Below are 20513 nucleotides of genomic sequence, written 5' to 3' on the forward strand. Positions count from 1 at the left end.
AGCTGCATTGGACCTTTAATATCATCAAAATAGATGAAACTGATAACAGGAAGATGTCATTTCAGTACCAACATATTTAAGAATTACAATAAAAAACAAATGATATAAATTACCATTGCATATAATATATTGAATAATTCTGTTAGTTTTTACCTTGATGGTAGGTTTTTCCTGAAGGGGTCTGCTGATGAAAACAGTTCTGTCTTGGTCATCTTCTTGAAGAAGTCTTCAGACGCAGCATCCTTGAATGGATCACTCTCTGTGAAGGCAGCATCTACACCAAAAAGATCAGAGGGGAGAATGGAGAAGTCTTTTAGGGGCTTAGCTGAATCTGAATGTGTGGCATACAGGTATAGAATGTTGAGCCTCTGGAACAAACTCAGTGTCAAACTTAGGTAGACCACCACGTTCAGGAAAATGGTTCGCTCCTAAAGACAATGAGTCACGTGGCTGTGGCTTGATATATAAAGCAGGGAGACAGGCAGAGACATTCAGTTACTGCTCAATTGAACATTAGAATAGGCAAAACAAGTGACCTAAGCAACTCTGAGCGTGGTATGATCGTCATCGCCAAACGCGCCGGTTCCAGTATTAGAAACAGCCGGCCTTCTGGGCTTTTCACTCACAATAGTATCTAGGGTTTCCTGAAAATGGTGCAACAAACAAAAAACATTGAGTCAGTGGCAGTCCTGTGGGTGAAAACAGCTTGTTAATGAGAGGTTGAAGGAAAATGTCCAAAATTGAACAAGAGGGCTACAAACAGGAAAATAACGGCGAAGTACAACAGTGGTGTGCAGAACGGAATCACGGAACGGACAACTCATATTGTCACGGATGTGCTATTGCAGCAGACGACCACACCGGGATCCGCTCTTATCAGCTAGAAACAAGAAGAAGCGTCTCCAGTGGGCACTCGATCACCAACACTGGACAAATAAATCGCCTGGTCCGATGAATCCCGATTCATGTTGCGCCTAGCTGATGGCAGAGTCAGGATTTGGTGTAAGAAGTGTGAGTCCATTGTCCCATCTTGCCTGGTGTCAACAGTGCAGGCTGGTGGTGGTGGTGTAATGGTGTGGGGAATGTTTTTGTGGAAAACATTAGGTTCCTTGATACCAATTGAGCAACATTTGCATGCCCAAATAATTCAGGCTGTTCTGGAGGCAAAGGGGGATACCTAATAGACTGGCCAGTGAGTGTACAGTCCTTGCCATATAATTAAAATAGTTTCAGAATTGTTAAAACAATATTGTGTTCCAATCATGCTATGGATTCAATAACTATTTGTTGTGTTAGAAATATAAGCACAAACATTCAGAACATATCAAGATAATGCACTATTGCAGCAGTTTGAAGGGGTCTGATTTGAAGGGGTCCTTTGTCTGGAAGGGGTCTGCTGCTGGTGTTGATTTGTTGCTACTAAACGTGGCTAGCTTCGATTTGAAAGAGTCCTCCTGGAAGATTTTTTTTTTAAATTTACACATGTGTAGGTAGTGCACCAAAACATTACTTCTCAATCTCCAACTCTGATACGAGCATTGAATAAAAAGGTATCATTTCAGTCAGGTGTGAGAAACAGAATGTGATGTCAAACTAAACGCATAGTGAGAATTCCACATGAATAGCCTGTATATAATATATATTTAAGTAAGCCAAGCTCCTTCCTGTCTTGGGTGGTATTTACTTAATAAGGCAAATCATAGCAATACGTATTGCAAAAGAAAAGGACAAAAAGCGTTTCTTATTGGACTTCAGGTAGTCCCTCCCTGATTGTCAGTTTTCTTCCGTTTGGTGCCTAATGAACAAGTCCCTGGTACTGGGACAACACTACTCACCATGGCTTCAAAGCCTTTTCACTCTTCGAGAAACCTCCTTCACTCATGTCAGCCATGTTGGTCATGCTGCCAGCGTGTGTCTGGCTGTGTGTCCCGTTCAGAGAGTTGTTGTATTGCTCTATAGTCTTAGTCACCTCCTGAGACAGCTTACAACGAGCCTGCACAGACAAAAGACTGTCAGGACTACAATATAACAGCACTGGACCTTCTTGTGAAAGGGTCCCATCTAGAAAACACCTCTAAGCTTTACCTTCTAGTCACTATAGGTATAAGCAATATGGGGAATATTTAATTTATACTGAGCAAAAATATAAACGCAACATTTAAAGTGTTGGTTCCATGTTTCATGAGCTGAAATAAAAGATCCCTGAAATTGTCCATACATACCAAAAAGCTAATTTCTCTCAAATGTTGTGCACAAAAGTGTTTACACCCCTGTTAGTTAGCATTTCTCCTTCGCCAAGATATCCACCTGACAAGTGTGGCCTATCAAGAAGTTGATTAAACAGCATGATTACACAGGTGCACCTTGTGCTGGGGGACAATAAGAGGCCACTCTAAAATGTGCAGTTTTGTCACACAACACTACACTTTAGAAGTAGTAGGCAAATAGAATGCAGGAATGTCCACCAGAGCTGTTGGCAGATAAATTATCATTAAATTATCTACCGTACATCCAACCGGCCTCACAACCGCAGACCACGTGTATGGCGTTGTGTGGGCGAGCGGTTTGCTGATGTCAACGCTGTGAACAGAGTGCCCCATGGATGCGGTAGGGTTATGATATGGACAGGCATAAGCTACGGACAACGAACATAATTGCATTTTATCGATGGCAATTTGAACGCACAGAGAAACTGTGACGAGATCCTGAGGCCCATTATCGTGCCATTCATCCTTCACCACCACATCATGTTCCAGCATGATAATGCCCGGCCCCATGTCACAAGTATCTGTACACAATTCCTGGATGCTGAAAATGTCCCAGTTCTTCTATGGCCTGCATACTCACCAGACATGTCACCCATTGAGTATGTTTGTGATCGACGTGTACGACAGCGTGTTCCAGTTCCAGCCAATATCCATCAACTTCGCACAGCCATTGAAAAGGAGTGGGACAATATTCCACAGGCCACAAACAACAGCCTGATCAACACTATGCGAAGGAGATGTGCCGCGCTGCAAGAGGCAAATTGTGGCCACATCAGATAGTGGCTGGTTTTCTGATCCACACTCCTGCTTTTTTAAGGTATCTGTGACAAACATATGCATCTCAGTATTCCCAGTCATGTGAAATCCATAGATTAGGGTCTAATGAATTTATTTCAATCGACACATTTCCTTATATGAACTGTAACTCGTTGAAATTGTTGGATGTTGTGTTTATAATTTTGTTTGTATAGCATTAGAAGGAACATTTCCTTTTTCTGGATGGACATTAAAGGTATATTCTACTCCAAACTTAACACTACCTTCATTTAATACAACATTTGACTATTTTCTGATCATGAGTTATAGTATCTCTTTCCCCGTACCTTGTTGATCTCATTCTGCGTGGCCTTGAGGGCCTTGATAATGCTGTCTAGCTGCATGCGTCATATTGTACCCTAATCTAAACACTAAATTAAATTATACCAACATAGTTTCTAGACTATATCCTGATAATGACCGATGCGCTCTCTCTCTCTTCTCTCAAGCTTTCCCCGTACCTGGTTTATCTCGTCCTTGATTATGCTGTCCAGCTGCATGCGTCCAGCCTGCAGGCTCTGTTCTAGCTGGGTCTCGTCCTGCTGTAGTCTGTTCAGGTCAGACTTGGTACGGTTTAGCTCGTCCTCCTGAGTATGAATGTCAGACTCCTGGCTGTGGATCTGGGTCTGTAAGGATGAGATCTGGAAGGAGGGAAAAGAGGAGGAGAGTAGAATGTATGGGATTGAGAAAGAGGGGGAGGCAGAGATATAAGATGGGTAAGGAAGAATGAAAAAGTCGAGAGAAAACGAGAGATGAGAGACAGGGAGAGAAAGACAGACACAGAAAGTGTCATAATTACTCATAAGACAGCTCAAAAAGAGACCACTATCCAAGCTTCAGGAACCACATGAAAATTAGATATGATAAGCGCTAGTGACAGCCTAAAACTGGGGACATTACTTTTTCCTGGCCCTGCCAGGAGTTCAGGAAAAACTCCTGGCCCTAATGATGAGATCAAACCTGTTGCTAACTGACAGCAACAGGAGTCATACAGTACATCAATTAGATGTTATAAGCCTCTATAAGTGGGGACAATAGTTTTTCCTGTTCAGACCATAATAATATAAGTGTGTTGCTAACTGACCAGTGTGGACTCGTCCTGACACTTCTGCCTGACGTCGTTGAGCATGCCCTCCAGCTTGTTCCTCTGTTGGTCCTTCTCTTCCATCCTATCCTGGACATCCTGCTTCTGGGACTCCAGGTCTTGCAGACCACTGCTCTCACAGTCCAGGTCACACTGCATCTCCTGAAGGGCAAACACCAGAGCAGAGACATATATATTTATATAGAGACAATCATTAAAACTGAGGAGTTAGCTCAGGGCTCTCCCGGTCCAGATCACCGTGAATCTCCTAATACAGAGTTCCCCAATAGGTGGCCCACGGGTGATTTTATTTGGCCCCCCAAGTTTTCTGAGCAATGTTGTTGAACATAAGACTGTGTGAATTCAAAATTAATTAAAATATCCGTTTTTTTCTAACACATCTGCACACAATACCCCATAATGACAAAGTTAAAACATATTTTAAGAATTTTTTCACATTTATTGAAACATTCAAATTACATAAGTATTCACAAGTCAATACTTTTTAGAAGCACCTTCGGCAGACATTACAGCTGTGAATCTTTCTGGGTAAATCTCCACACCTAGATTGTGCAACATTTGCCCTTTATTATTTTCAACATTCTTCAAGCTGGTTGTTGATCTTTACCAGACAACCATTTTGGCCTTGTGTTTTTGGTTATTGTTCGGCTGAAAGGTGAATTCCTGTCCCAGTGTCTGGTGGAAAGCTGACTGAACCAAGTTTTCCTTTAGGATTTTGCCTGTGCTTAAGTCTGTTCCATTTCTTTTTTTAATCCTGAAAAACTCCCCAGTCCTTAATGATTACAAGCTTACCCATAACATCATGCAACCAACACTATGCTTGAAAGTATGGAGAGTGGTACTCAGTAATGTGTTGTATTGAATTGGCCCCTAACATAACAATTTGTATTCAGGACAAAAATGTATTACTTTGCCACATTTTTTGGAGTAAAACATTAGTGCCTTGTTGCAAACAAGATGCATGTTTTAGGATATTGTTACTCTGTATAGGCTTCCTTCTTCATCTCAGTTTTCTCCTATCACAGCCATTAAACTCTGCAACTGTTTTAAAGTCACCATTGGCCTCATGGAGAAATCCCAGAGCGGTTTCCTTCCTCTTTAGTAACTGTTAGGAAGAATGCCTGTATCTTTGTTGTGACTGGTTCACTGATACTCCATCCAAGGTGTAATTAATAACTTTACCATGCTCAAAGGGAAAGGTGCCATATACCAATAGGTGCCCTTCTTTGCGAGGCATTGGAAAAACTCCCTGGTCGTTGTGGTTGATCTGTATTTGAAATTCACTGCTCAGCTGAGGGACCTTACATATTCCTCACGTATGAGGAACAGAGCTGAGGTAGTCATTCAAAAAAATCATGTTAAATACTATTATTGCACACAAATTGAGTCCATGCAACTTATTATGTGAATATGTTAAATATATTTCCTTCTGAACATATTTAAGCTTGCCATAACAAAGGGGTTGAATACTTATTAATTCAAGACATTTCAGCTTTCCATTTTTTATTAATTTGTGAAAATGCAGAAAACATAATTCTACTTTTACATTATGGGGTATTGTGTGTAGACCAGTGCAAAAAATATTCAGGCTGTAACACATCAAAATGCGTAAAAAGTAATTGATAGTATTCAGATGACTGCTCTCCCGGTCCAGGTTACCCTATATCTCCTGATGAATGGACACACCAGAATACACACCTTTTTGTGATGGTTTTAAATTAAAATGGTCAACAAGAAACTAAAATAGCTTATTTCCAAAGAGCAATTTTTCAAGCAAGAATTTTGCTAAGAATGTCTGGGACTGGTCTGAGTGAGAGGCCTAAATTGGGAGGGAACTGTAACCTGAAAACTAGTGGTTATTGGCCGAGAGGTTTGGAACTCTGTTGTTGGTCTATTAACTTATATCGAGCAGTGATCTTGCCAAGCAGGCCAAACTTCCATCCCACCAAAACAAGCTGAATGTTAAGTGGCCTTAACAGATCTTACACTAAAATGGCATTATCATAATTTTCACAATATTATTCCAACCTCAGTGTGGAAATATACACTGCTCAAAAAAATAAAGGGAACACAATGTAACTCCAAGTCAATCACACTTCTGTGAAATCAAACTGTCCACTTAGGAAGCAACACTGTTGTGCAAATGGTTTAGACAATAGGTGGAAATTATAGGCAATTAGCAAGACACCCCCAATAAAGGAGATGTTCTGCAGGTAGTGACCACAGACCACTTCTCAGTTCCTATGCTTCCTGGCTGATGTTTTGGTCACTTTTGAATGCTGGCGGTGCTTTCACTCTAGTGGTAGCATGAGACGGAGTCTACAACCCACACAAGTGGCTCAGGTAGTGCAGCTCATCCAGGATGGCACATCAATGCAAGCTGTGGCAAGAAGGTTTGCTGTGTCTGTCAGCGTAGTGTGCAGAGTATGGAGGCGCTACCAGGAGACAGGCCAGTACATCAGGAGACGTGGAGGAGGCCGTAGGAGGGAAACAACCCAGCAGCAGGACCGCTGCCTCCGCCTTTGTGCAAGGAGGAGCAGGAGGAGCACTGCCAGAGCCCTGCAAAATGACCTCCAGCAGGCTACAAATGTGCATGTGTCTGCTCAGACGGTCAGAAACAGACTCCATGAGGGTGGTATGAGGGCCCGACGTCCACAGGTGGGGGTTGTGCTTACAGCCCAACACCGTGCAGGACGTTTGGCATTTGCAAGAGAACACCAAGATTGGCAAATTTGCCACTGGCGCCCTGTGCTCTTCAGATGAAAGCAGGTTCACACTGAGCACATGTGACAGATGTGACAGAGTCTGGAGACGCCGTGGAGAACGTTCTGCTGCCTGCAACATCCTCCAGCATGACCGGTTTGGCGGTGGGTCAGTCATGGTGTGAGGTGGCATTTCTTTGGGGGGCAGCACAGCCCTCCACGTGCTCGCCAGAGGTAGCCTGACTGCCATTAGGTACCGAGATGAGATCCTCAGACCCCTTGTGAGACCATATGCTGGTGTGGTTGGCCCTGGGTTCCTCCTAATGCAAGACAATGCTAGACCTCATGTGGCTGGAGTGTGTCAGCAGTTCCTGCAAGAGGAAGGCATTGATGCTATGGACTGGCCCGCCCGTTCCCCAGACCTGAATCCAATTGAGCACATCTGGGACATCATGTCTCGCTCCATCCACCACAGACTGTCCAGGAGTTGGCGGATGCTTTAGTCCAGGTCTGGGAGTAGATCCCTCAGGGTACCATCCACAACCTCATCAGGAGCATGCCCAGGCATTGTAGGGAGGTCATACAGGCACGTGGAGGCCACACACACTACTGAGCCTCATTTTGACTTGTTTAAGGAAATTACATCAAAGTTGGATCAGCCTGTAGTGTGGTTTTCCACTTTAATTTTGAGTGTGACTCCAAATCCAGACCTCCATGGGTTGATAAATTTGATTTCCATTGATCATTTTTGTGTGATTTTGTTGTCAGCACATTCAACTATGTAAAGAAAAAAGTATTTAATAAGAATATTTCATTCATTCAGATCTAGGATGTGTTATTTTAGTGTTCCCTTTATTTTTTTGAGCAGTGTATATAAAAATAAGAAAATCATGTTTGGACTGCACTGGGCCTTTAAGCTAGTATCAAGGAAGCATCATGCAAATGCGGCCCTTGAAGACTAGAGCTGCTCATCCCCAATTCCAGGTGGAATTGTCACGTTATTGGTAACAGCATACAATCCTCTCAGATCTAGGGATGCATAGGGTGTAGGAGCAAGGGTTTGATTTTGGAACCATGGATTAAATGGGACATCTCTAAAGACAGTCAATTCCTTGGAGTCTCACCTGCACCTCATTGTTCTTCTGTCTGATGCCTTCCTCCTTGTCCCTGATGTCCTGCTCCAGAGTGTACTTCTCCCTACACCACACACACACACACACACACACACACACACACACACACACACACACACACACACACACACACACACATGGCGAGAGGGATGGCGAGAGGGAGTAAGAGAGGGGAAATGGAGGGTAGAGGGAATAAGAAGGGAGAGAGAGAGAAGAGGAAGACAAGGGAGAGGGGTAAAGGGATAAGAAGGGTAGGGATATGTGAGGAAGTGTAGATAAATAATGGGATAATGAGAGGGGGTAGAAAATGAGGGAGGATAAGAGGTAAGGAAAGGGAAACGAGTGTGTCAAGGAGGTCAGTTCTGCTCAGAAGGACAGAGAGCTCAGTAAGAGAAAGGAAGAGAGGCGGGAACCTCAAGCAGAGAGAGAGAGAGCCTCCACAGTGAACTGAATCAGCCCTACTGCCAGAGGTCATTATGAGGTGCAGACAGTGGTGTTACCACTCTAGACTACCACAAGGTGGCAGTGTTCACCATGTAAACAGTAACATCAAAGGTGAGGCTTGAAATCTGAGAAGTATTTCGTTCCTTCCTTGGCATAGGTAATAAATAAACAATACGTCATGATAGACAACAGGAAATACATTTTAGAAATCTAGTATTGTACAACGGGAATCATAGAATGGTACTAATACAACACAACACACACAGAGCAGCTAGCTACTCACTCTGCGTATGTGAGCTAATACCGCGAGTTCCGGTCCAACTCCAGCCATAAGCCCAGTGTATCTCTGAGAGACGGGAGGTATAGAGAAAGGTTGAAGACATAGCAGTCAGGGCTAAATAACAAAAGCAAAGGTTGAAGGCAGAAAACTAAATAGGCCAAAATAATATACAGCCGACTGCAGGTATGAATCTCAGACAATAATTCAAGGCAAAGCATCAATTCCCAAATATGATCAGTGGAGGCAGCAGGCCTATAAACATGACAGATAGAGTTGGCTAAAGCACAAATGGGCAAGTAAAGGTTTTTGAGAGAGTTTTAAATACAGTACAGTAATGCTACAGAAAGGAGGAGCTGGGCAGATGGTACAGAGTGAGGGATGAGGACAAGAAAGGGGAGAGGGGTTGGGGAGAAGGGGTAACTCACAGGAATAGCGTCAGGGCCAGCCCACCCATTAAACAGGATTAGGCGACCACCTAGTGTGGCAGATTGATGAGGGCGGTATTTTCTGAGCTAAACTGACCAAGCACACTTCCAACAGCAGATAACACCTTATACAATTCTGCCCAAAAACGATGAAAACTTTTCTCACTCAGTCGCATATGGGCTATTTAGGTGAGCGCTGCCAAGGATAAGCAGTGACCACTTTGCCAAAATCAAGGCTGACAAAATATGAATCTTGTCCATGCCCAACTTGCCTCTCCTGGGTGCTGTGAAAAGAAGCAGGGCTGTGGTGCTCCACCAAGGCTCAATTCATCTAACATACATCATGTAGCCTACAGTAGAAAGAGTAGTAGCCTACAGTAGCCTACAGGCTTGAGACAATATTAATGACAATGTTATAAGGGGGGGGGGGGCTAGGGTTAATCTGTCATATCTGGAGTATTTCTCCTGTCTTATGCGGTGTCCTGTGTGAATTTAAGTATGCTCTCTCTAATTCTTTCTTTCTCTCTCTCGGAGGACCTGAGCCCGAGGACCATGCCTCAGGACTATCTGGCCTGATGACTCCTTGCTGTCCCCAGTCCACCTGGCTGTGCTGCTTCTCCAGTTTCAACTGTTCTGCCTGCGGCCGTGGAACCCTCAGCTGTTCACCGGACGTGCTACCTGTCCCAGACCTGCTGTTTTCAACTCTCTAGAGATGGCAGGAGCGGTAGAGATACTCTGAATGATCGGCTATGAAAAGCCAACTGACATTTACTCCTGAGGTGCTGACTTGTTGCACCCTCGACAACCACTGTGATTAATATTATTTGACCCTGCTGGTCATCTATGAACATCTTGGCCATGTTCTGTTATAATCTCCACCTGGCACAGCCAGAAGAGGACTGGTCACCCCTCATAGCCTGGTTCCTCTCTAGGTTTCTTCCTAGGTTCTGGCCTTTCTAGGGAGTTTTTCCTAGCCACCGTGCTTCTACACCTGCATTGCTTGCTATTTGTAGTTTTAGGCTGGGTTTCTATACAGCACTTTGAGATATCAGCTGATGTAAATAAAATAAATCAATTTGATTTGGGGGGCGGCAGGTAGCCTAGTGGTTAGAGCGTTGGGCCAGTAACCGAAAGGTTGCTGGATTGAATCCCAGAGCTGACAAGGTAAAAATCTGTCGTTCTGCCCCTGAACAAGGCAGTTAACCCACTGCTCCTAGGCAATCATTGTAAATAAGAATTTGTTCTTAATTAAAATAATTTGTTCTTGTTAAATAAAAAAAGTTATGACAAACTTGGGTCTCCAATGAAATAGCCTAAATGGCGCCCCTATCAAATAAAAATGCGCTACGATTTGAATATGACATGTTAACAAACACCATATCCTTAAAACATGACAGGTCAAAATAAAATTGACAATATGGAATGACTGCTGTCCGGCAGTTTCACTCCGTGGGCTAAATTAAAACATAAATCAGTTGTAGGACTTTCGTTTGACAAGCTGATCATAGCGAAGAAAATACTTCTGCATTTCCGGCTGTATAAACACATTGATTCTCATTGCAAATAAGCTCAAAATAACTCCAGATAAACTTGGGTAGCTGATACACAGACCTTAAATAGCCAAATGACATCTTAAGCTTTGGTTTTTACAAAGGTAAAAACATTCATAAAATTGCATTGTGGGCCGACACTGTAGGCCCTCTATTCTAGTTTTGCTGGGATTTTTTTGTCTCGCCTAGGACGGCAGAACGACCAGGACCGGGCCTGGGTAGTGGTGGCGGTCCTTTTGGACGGGGGGGTGATCATGTCAGGAGTAAGAGTCTGAGGAGGGGAGAGTGGTGAGGATATGGAGCTAAAGATGAGGGAGTGACTTACAGGCACAGGGGTGGTGGTCCTCTCAGATGGGGGTATAATTTCTGGAGTGAGGGTCTGGGGAGGATTGTGGGCCGACACTGTCCAGTCCATTGGTGACCGTCTGCTGGATCAGCCACATGGCCAGAGAGAACTGTTCTCTAGACAGCTTTCCTGTCTGCTTGGTGTCAGCCAGGCCCCTAGGAACAAGGTTAATTACGTTACTGCCCTCTAGACAGATTCCCTATTGGCTTGGTGTCAGCCAGGACCCTGGAAACCAATATTAATTACATTACATGACATTGTAATCAAGTTAACAGGTACTGTGTACAGAGCAGGTTAAACACAGTGGCTTACAGGGCTGAAGCCCATAGGGGGCCCCAAGGGGCAAAAATAATGATATATATACAGTGCCTTGCGAAAGTATTCGGCCCCCTTGAACTTTGCGACCTTTTGCCACATTTCAGGCTTCAAACATAAAGATATAAAACTGCATTTTTTTGTGAAGAATCAACAACAACTGGGACACAATCATGAAGTGGAACGACATTTATTGGATATTTCAAACTTTTTTAACAAATCAAAAACTGAAAAATTGGGCGTGCAAAATTATTCAGCCCCCTTAAGTTAATACTTTGTAGCGCCACCTTTTGCTGCGATTACAGCTCCATCAGGTTTTCTTCCAGAATGGTCCTGTATTTGGCTCCATCCATCTTCCCATCAATTTTAACCATCTTCCCTGTCCCTGCTGAAGAAAAGCAGGCCCAAACCATGATGCTGCCACCACCATGTTTGACAGTGGGGATGGTGTGTTCAGGGTGATGAGCTGTGTTGCTTTTACGCCAAACATAACGTTTTGCATTGTTGCCAAAAAGTTCAATTTTGGTTTCATCTGACCAGAGCACCTTCTTCCACTTGTTTGGTGTGTCTCCCAGGTGGCTTGTGGCAAACTTTAAACTACACTTTTTATGGATATCTTTAAGAAATGGCTTTCTTCTTGCCACTCTTCCATAAAGGCCAGATTTGTGCAATATACGACTGATTGTTGTCCTATGGACAGAGTCTCCCACCTCAGCTGTAGATCTCTGCAGTTCATCCAGAGTGATCATGGGCCTCTTGGCTGCATCTCTGATCAGTCTTCTCCTTGTATGAGCTGAAAGTTTAGAGGGACGGCCAGGTCTTGGTAGATTTGCAGTGGTCTGATACTCCTTCCATTTCAATATTATCGCTTGCACAGTGCTCCTTGGGATGTTTAAAGCTTGGGAAATCTTTTTGTATCCAAATCCGGCTTTAAACTTCTTCACAACAGTATCTCGGACCTGCCTGGTGTGTTCCTTGTTCTTCATGATGCTCTCTGCGCTTTTAACGGACCTCTGAGACTATCACAGTGCAGGTGCATTTATACGGAGACTTGATTACACACAGGTGGATTGTATTTATCATCATTAGTCATTTAGGTCAACATTGGATCATTCAGAGATCCTCACTGAACTTCTGGAGAGAGTTTGCTGCACTGAAAGTAAAGGGGCTGAATAATTTTGCACGCCCAATTTTTCAGTTTTTGATTTGTTAAAAAAGTTTGAAATATCCAATAAATGTCGTTCCACTTCATGATTGTGTCCCACTTGTTGTTGATTCTTCACAAAAAAATACAGTTTTATATCTTTATGTTTGAAATGTGGCAAAAGGTCGCAAAGTTCAAGGGGGCCGAATACTTTCGCAAGGCACTGTATATATATATATATATATAGTGCCTTCGGAAAGATATATATAAAACATTTTCAGACCCATTGATTTTTTACACATTTTGTTACTGTCACGTTCATTGTACGGAGGAGACCAAAGCGCAGCGTGATTAGAATACATGCTTTTTAATGAATGACGAAGAACACTTAACAAACTATATAAAACAACAAACCGAACGTGAAGCTATATAATACTAGTGCAGACAACTAGACATAGACATAGACAATAACCCACGAAATACCCAAAGAAGATGGCTGCCTAAATATGGTTCCCAATTAGAGACAACGATAAACAACTGCCTCTAATTGAGAACCAATCTAGGCAACCATAGACATACATAAACACCTAGATAGTAAACGACCCAATAAACCTACAAAACCCCTAGACAGTACAAAAACACATACATCACCCATGTCACACCCTGACCTAACCAAAACAATAAAGAAAACAAAGAATACTAAGGTCAGGGTGTGACAAATACACTGAAAACAAACTTAAAGATACCAAAAACAACAATTTAGTAAAATCAACGTGGCTTTCCATGGTACTGATTTCTGTGTGTGTGTGTGTGTGTGTGTGTGTGTGTGTGTGTGTGTGTGTGTGTGTGTGTGTGTGTGTGTGTGTGTGTACACTCAAGTAAAAATAATAATACGTTGACTCACCCTACTAGTAGACTAGTTAAACGCCAATGCCATCCTCTCTTTCATGTTGGCAAAACGGTCTATGGCTCAGTCATAGAGTACGCTATTAGTTTTTGTTGTCATAAACTACCTAGCTAAAATGCTTGCTAGCCTAACTTCTTTGCATGAGCAACAATGAACCAGCTAAGTTAGCTAGCTAGTTAACGTGAACCTACTCGGCTACATCTAGGCTACATAGTCAACTTCAATCATCTCAGGCAATACAATATATGATGAGAATCACCTTCATAATCAATGGCCAGTACAAAGAATTAAGTCAAAACCACAAGTCCAAATTCCCAACGCTATCCATGGCATAGGAAAGGATTGATTTAGCAAGGTAGCTACTGCAGGACATTAACACAAGCAGACCAGAAACAGACACATTTTTCTGACAATGATGATGTGTTGCTTAAGATGTGATTTGATTGGTGGAAGCCAAATTCAAACCAGCCATACTTTTTTTTACCACCTTTTTCTCCCCAATTTGTTGATTACAATCTTGTCTCATCGATGCAACTCCCCAACTGGCTCGATAGAGCTTCTTAACACCTGCTCGCTTAACCGGAAAGCCAGCTGCACCAGTGTCAGAGGAAATACTGTTCAACTGTCTGCCGAAGTCAGCCTTAAGGCGCCCGGCGCACCACAAGGAGTCGCTAGAGTGCAATGAGCCCAGTAAAGCCCCCCGGCCAAACCCTCTCCTAAAAAAATGGTCAAATTGTTCCCAATTGTGCACCGCACAATGGGAATCCCGGTCACGGCCGGTTATGACACAGCCGAACCCCAGGCTGTAGTGACGCCGAAACACTGCGATGCAGTGCCTTGGACCGCCACTCAGGAGGACCATGTCATACTTTTTTGTTCCAGACAGCTTCAGATAAATGGGCTACACATACTGAGACAGAGGGGTGCTGTCTCCCTCACTCGGATGATTTCTTAGGTGAGATTTTGCCACTTGCGAATTGACAGACAGTTATGAAGACACAGAGAGACTAAATATAAATAATAATAATTTATTTTTTGGGGTCAAATATTTGTGGAAGCCTGGTTTCCCTTGACATACACGCCAATGGCCAGGAGTTTCCTGTTTGCGATTCATGATGAAATGGAGATGTGTGGAAATATTAGCGGGAAGACATTTCATTCGGTGTCATCATGTCAATACGATTTTTTTTTTAAACATTTTAATATGCCTATCATATTCAAATAACCAATGAAATACATTTATATTAATCATTTTAAAAAGCTTCAATTATTTACCTGTGAATAAAGTAATGAAATGAATATGAAATAAACTATTTAACCATTTAATAACCAGACCGTCATACAAACTAGGCAACATTTTTGATGCACAACTAAACGTGTTGCTCTATGCTGTCAACATGCCTACAAGCAAGCCAGTCTTGGCGGCCGAAGCGGCACGTGGCAAGTTGCTGCTGTATACTCTACATGGGCAGTCATGGACTTCAATGGGAGAAGGGTGGCGGGCGGCAAAACACAAGCAAGCGGTTCATGGTGCTGGCTCCCGTGAGAGGCTTGGCACTCGAGATGAAACAAGCTGAGGTCTTGAGTGGCTGCCACGCATGGTTGACCAATGAGCAGAGTTAATCTTGTCAACCAATCAACAATGTTTTAATGACAATATCAAATCAAATGTTAGTCATCACATGCACAGAATACAATAAACCTTACCGATAAATACTTACTCACAAGCCCTTAACCAACAATGCAGTTCTAAGAAAACTGATCTGTTTCACCTGCCTTTGTCCTTTGTCCTTGTCTCCACCCCCCTCCAGGTGTTGCCCATCTTCCTCTTTATCTCATACCTGTGTTCTCGGTTTGTCTTTTGCCAGTTCGTTTTGTTTCGTCAAGCCTACGGCGTTTTCCCCATGCTCCTGTCTTTCTCTAGTTCCTGTTTTCTAGCTTTCCCAGTTTTGACCATTCTGCCTGCCCTGACCCTGAGCCTGCCTGTCGTTCTGCACCTTCTCACACCACTCTGGATTACTGATATCTGCCTGCCCTGACCCTGAGACCGACTGCTGTTCTGTACGTTTCTGACTCTGCTCTGGATTACTGACTGCCCTTGACATGTCGTTGCCTGCCCCCCAGTTATTGTAATAAGCTTTTGTTACTTTGAAACTGTATGCATCTGGGTCTTCTCCTGATGCGTGATAGTACGAACTGGCCATGACAGACCCAGCAGACTCGGACCAGCTCCACAACACTGTCTCCTCCCAAGGAGCCACTATTGGAAGACACAAGGAGTTGCTTTGTGGGCTTATGGAAGGGTTCCAGTCCTTGGCCGAACGCCATGACTGTGCATTGAACATATTGCTGGGAAAATTCTGTGCGTTGTCTGTCAGGCAGCCTTCCACGACAGTAACCTCCCAGCCCTTAGAAACCCAGCTGTTAGCAGCACGGCTTCCCTAGCCACCCTGGTTTCTCAAGAACCCCACTTACCTCCCCGGAATGGTTTGCTGGCAAGTCGGGAACCTTGTGCAGTGTTCTCGCATCATCGAGCTGCAGCCCGCTTCCTTCCCCTTGGACCGCACAAAGATAGCGTGCCTGAACACGCTGATGTCCGGGAGGGCTCTAACCTGGTTTACGGCCATGTGGGAACAACAGTTGGCCATATGCTTCAGTCTGGAGGAGTTCGTGGCAGAGGTGAAGAAGGTTTTTGATTCTCCATTGTCCAGGAGAGAGGCTGCCCAGAAGTTACTCTAGCTTCGGCAAGACTCCCGCAGACTAAGCTGTGAATTTCCACACGTTGGCAGCTGAGAGTGCCTGGAACCCAGAAGCGGTGTTCGATATATTCCTGCACAGATTATCGGAGGAAGTAAATGACGAATTAGCATCCCGGGAACTATCAACAGATCTTGACTCACTCTTTGCCTTGACCATTTGGATCGATGGGCGGCTACGGGAATGTAGGAAGGAGAAGAGGTCCGACTCCACTCGCCCACCCAAGGATTCCATCTTGCCTCCGAGGCATCCCGGAAGTCCCCGACGTCTCCGTTGTCGAGAGGACACGAGGCTACCCGAGTTCTCCCGAGAGTCTCCGAAGTCTGCCGATTCACCTCTTCCCGAGCCAATGCAACTTGGCAGAGCTAGACTGTCACCAGCATAACGTCTACACCGGATTCACACAAAGAGTTGCCTGTATTGCGGGACTACTGGTCATTTCGTGTCCTTCTCCAGGCTCACCGGTAGGGGTGAGTACTCTGGAGGGCCATGCGAAGAACTTTTCCTCTCCCCTTACTCACACCCCTTTCCATGCGATCCTGCTGTTGGGGAACCAGTCAAAATCTCTCTGGGTACTCATTGACTCTGGGGCAGATGAGTGTTTTTTGGATGGTACCCTGGTGTCAGTGGTGGACTGGTTTTCCAAAGCCGCCCATTTCATTCCTCTCCCCAAGCTCCAGGGTCCTCAGTTCTCGTCCCGGTTCTGGAAAGCGTTCTGCACACTTATTGGGTTGTTGGCCAGCCTGTCCTCTGGGTTCCACCTCAGTCCAACGGCCAGTCAGAGTGAGCAAATCCAGACCTGTAGACAACTCTTCGCTGCCTTTTCTCCGCCAACCCCACCACCTGGAGCCAGTAACATGGGTTGAATACGCCCGCAACACCCTCCCCTGCTCTGCCACCGCAGCTCTCACCTTTCGAGTGTTCCCTGGGTTATCAGCCCACGCTCTTCCCGGAGCAAGAGGAACATTTGTCTGCCACTGTCGTTTGCTTTCCCCATCTCTAAAATCATTCGCCCCTCTGCTGTTCGTCTTCTGTTGCCACGTACCCTCCGTATACATCCCACTTTTCATGTGTCTAGGATTAAACTCACACCCCGTGACTTTTTCCACAGTCTGAATTTAACATTTATTAAATTGAGATTTATTGTCATTGGCCTACATACAGGTACAATACCCCATTATGTCAAAATGGAAATATGTTTTTCTACTTTATTTCAAATGAACACAAAATTAGAATCTGTAATATCTTGAGTGAATAAGAATTCAACCCCTTTGTTTTGGCAAGCCTAAATAAGTTCAGGAGTGAAAATGTGCTTAAGTCACATAATAAGGTGCATGGACTCACTCTCGTGGATGGCACCTTTCTGATTGCGGAAGACATTTCAGTTTAAGGCAATCAGTTATACAACTGATTAGGTATTCCCCTTTCCCTTTCCTCTGTGAGCAATAATAGTGTTTAACATCATTTTTTAATGACTACTTCATCTCTGTACCCCAAACATACAATTGTCTGTAAGTTCCCCCAGCAGTGGTGTAAAGTACTTAAGTAAAAAATTATTGAAAGTACTACTTAAGTAGTTTTGGGGGGTATCTGTACTTTACTATTTATATGTTTTGACAACTTTTACTTTTACTCCACTACATTCCTCAAGAAAATAATGTACTTTCTACTCCAAACATTTTCCTTGACACCCAAAAGTACCCTACTGCATCAGATCTGGTGGACTCACTAAACACAAATGGTTTGTTTATAATCAATGTCTAAGTGTTGGAGTATGCCCCTGGCTATCCGTAAAATAAAAATTCAAACAAGAAAATGGTTTGGAGCCATATAGTTTGCTTATTATACGGTATTTGAAATGATTTATACTTTTACTTTTGATACTTAAGTATATATTAGCAATTACATGTACTTTTGATACTTAAGTATATTTATAACCAAATACTTTCACTTTTACCTCAATAGAAATTGACTCAAGTATCTTTACTTTTACTCAAGTATGACAATTGGGTACTTTTTCCACCACTGTCCCTCAGTCGCGCAGTGAATTTCAAACACAGATTCAACCACAAAGACCAGGGAGGTTTTCCAATGCTTCGCAAAGAAGGGGACCTATTGGTAGATGGGTATAAAAAAAGCCAGATATTGAATATCCCTTTCAGCATGGGGAAGTTATTAGATACAAAGATACAGGTGTCCTTCCTGACTAATTTGCCAGAGTGGAAGGAAACCACTCAGGGATTTCACCATGAGACCAATGGTGACTTTAAAAAAGTTACAGAGTTGAATGGCTGTGATAAGAGAAAACTGATGATGAATCAACAACATTGTACTTACTCCACAATATTTACCTAATTGACAGAGTGATAAGAAGGAAAAATGTACAGAATAAAATAAAATAAAAAACATGCATCTTATTTGCAACATGGCACTAATGTAATATTGGTAAAGCAATTAACTTTTTGTCCTGAATACGAAGTGTTTTCTTGGGGAAAATCCAACACAACACATTACTGAGTACTACTCTCCATATTTTCAAGCATAGTGGTGGCAGCATTATGTTATGGGTGTGCTTGTAATCGTTAAAGACTGGGGAGTTTTTCAGAATGAAAGAGAAACCGAATGGGGGGGTGGGGTGAAGAAAATTCCAGAAGAAAACCTGGTTCAGTCAGCTTTTCTCCAGACACTGGGAGGTTAATACACCTTTCAGCAAAAGAAGATAACCGAAAACACAAGGCCAAATCTATGTGGGAATTGCTTACCAAGAAGACAGTGAATGTTCCCGAGTGACCGAGTTACAGTTTTAACTTAAAATCTACTTGGAAATCTATGGCATGATCTGAAAATGGTTGTCTAGAAATGATATACAACAAATTTGACAGAGCCTCAGAAATTATGAATAGAAAAATTGGCAATCTAGGTAGTGGAATGCACATAGAGACTTACCCAAAAAGACTCACATCTGTAATCGGTGCCAAAGGTGCTTTTACAAAGTATTGACTCAGGGGTGTGAATACTTATGTAAAGATATTTCTGTATTTCATTTTCAATAAATTTGCTAAAATGTCTATGGATGAAAATACCCTCACATTGAAGCTGACCGTCTACACTTTAACCTCATATTCATTGTATCAGTCAATGACAATCATTCAATTAAGTCAATGTCAGCTGACATTTTTTAGATTGGTAAATTAGTCTAGCCAACTATCAAACTTGTAATAATCATGGTCGAATTACTGACCGGGGCCCAATTGATTTTGTTAGTTACTATCACTCAGATATAATTTAAAAATAGCATGTTTGTCTCTCCACCCCTTGGGAAAATGAGTAGAATTGCAGAAAATTTGAATTAAAACGGCAACATTTTGGCTATGCCCCACAGCAAATTGTGTAGAATTGCAGGAAATTAACTCTGTCAAGAGGGGGATGCTCAAATTGAGCAATTGTCAAAATGAGTAAGTTTTGCGTTTATTTAGCAGTACAAAACAGTAGTAGCTAAGGGAAATCCTGTTTATGTTGCGTAGTGAGTCACAAATAACCAATTAAAGGCATTATTTACAGTAACCACACATACAGTGAGGGAAAAAAAGTATTAGATCCCCTGCTGATTTTGTACGTTTGCCCACTGACAAAAACATTATCAGTCTATAATTTTAATTGTAGGTTTATTTGAACAGTGAGAGACAGAATAACAACAACAAAATCCAGAAAAACGCAAGTCAAAAATGTTATAAATTGATTTGCATTCTAATGAGGGAAATAAGTATTTGACCCCCTCTCAATCAGAAAGAGTTCTGGCTCCCAGGTGTCTTTTATACAGGTAACGAGCTGAGATTAGGAGCACACTCTTAACGGGAGTGTTCCTAATCTCAGCGTGTTACCTGTATAAAAGACACCTGTCCACAGAAGCAATCAATCAATCAGATTCCAAACTCTCCACCATGGCCAAGACCAAAGAGCTCTCCAAGGATGTCAGGGACAAGATTGTAGACCTACACAAGGCTGGAATGGGCTACAAGACCATTGCCAAGCAGCTTGGTGAGAAGGTGACAACAGTTGGTGCGATTATTTGCAAATGGAAGAAACACAAAAGAACTGTCAATCTCCCTCGGCCTTGGGCTCCATGCAAGATCTCACCTCGTGGAGTTGCAATGATCATGAGAACGGTGAGGAATCAGCCCAGATCTTGTCAATGATCTCAAGGCAGCTGGCACCATAGTCACCAAGAAAACAATTGGTAACACACTACGCCATGAAGGACTGAATTCCTGCAGCACCCGCAAGGTCCCCCTGCTCAAGAAAGCACATATACATGCCCGTCT

General features: G+C 43.1%; 1 protein-coding gene and 1 long non-coding RNA gene across 3 annotated transcripts in view; one reads left to right on the forward strand and one right to left on the reverse strand.

Moving 5' to 3' along the window:
* The window catches only part of LOC149970650 (uncharacterized), an 809841-nt gene extending 800003 nt beyond the window's left edge, over positions 1 to 9838 (forward strand). The window contains exon 3 of the long non-coding RNA XR_016492943.1: positions 9707 to 9838. This is a non-coding gene — a long non-coding RNA (uncharacterized LOC149970650). The remainder of the gene's footprint in view (positions 1 to 9706) is intronic.
* Positions 1 to 20513, reverse strand: part of LOC110508306 (uncharacterized) — a 101639-nt gene that overhangs the window by 27027 nt on the left and 54099 nt on the right. Inside the window, exons 2-7 of one of the 2 annotated variants that reach the window (XM_090225727.1) lie at positions 11048 to 11223; positions 8015 to 8087; positions 4168 to 4329; positions 3545 to 3724; positions 1836 to 1993; positions 154 to 274 (exon numbers count right to left, since the gene is read on the reverse strand). In XM_090225727.1, the coding sequence (XP_090081853.1) occupies position 274; positions 1836 to 1993; positions 3545 to 3724; positions 4168 to 4326 (498 nt within the window). In that variant the 5' untranslated portion in view covers positions 4327 to 4329; positions 8015 to 8087; positions 11048 to 11223 and the 3' untranslated portion in view covers positions 154 to 273. Of the gene's footprint in view, positions 1 to 153; positions 275 to 1835; positions 1994 to 3544; positions 3725 to 4167; positions 4330 to 8014; positions 8088 to 11047; positions 11224 to 20513 lie in introns of those variants that run through there. The other variant, XM_090225725.1, reaches the window with a different exon arrangement.

This window comes from Oncorhynchus mykiss, chromosome 28 (genome assembly GCF_057628025.1).
Source record: "Oncorhynchus mykiss isolate SJ-2025 chromosome 28, ASM5762802v1, whole genome shotgun sequence".
NCBI classification, from domain to species: Eukaryota; Metazoa; Chordata; class Actinopteri; order Salmoniformes; family Salmonidae; genus Oncorhynchus; species Oncorhynchus mykiss.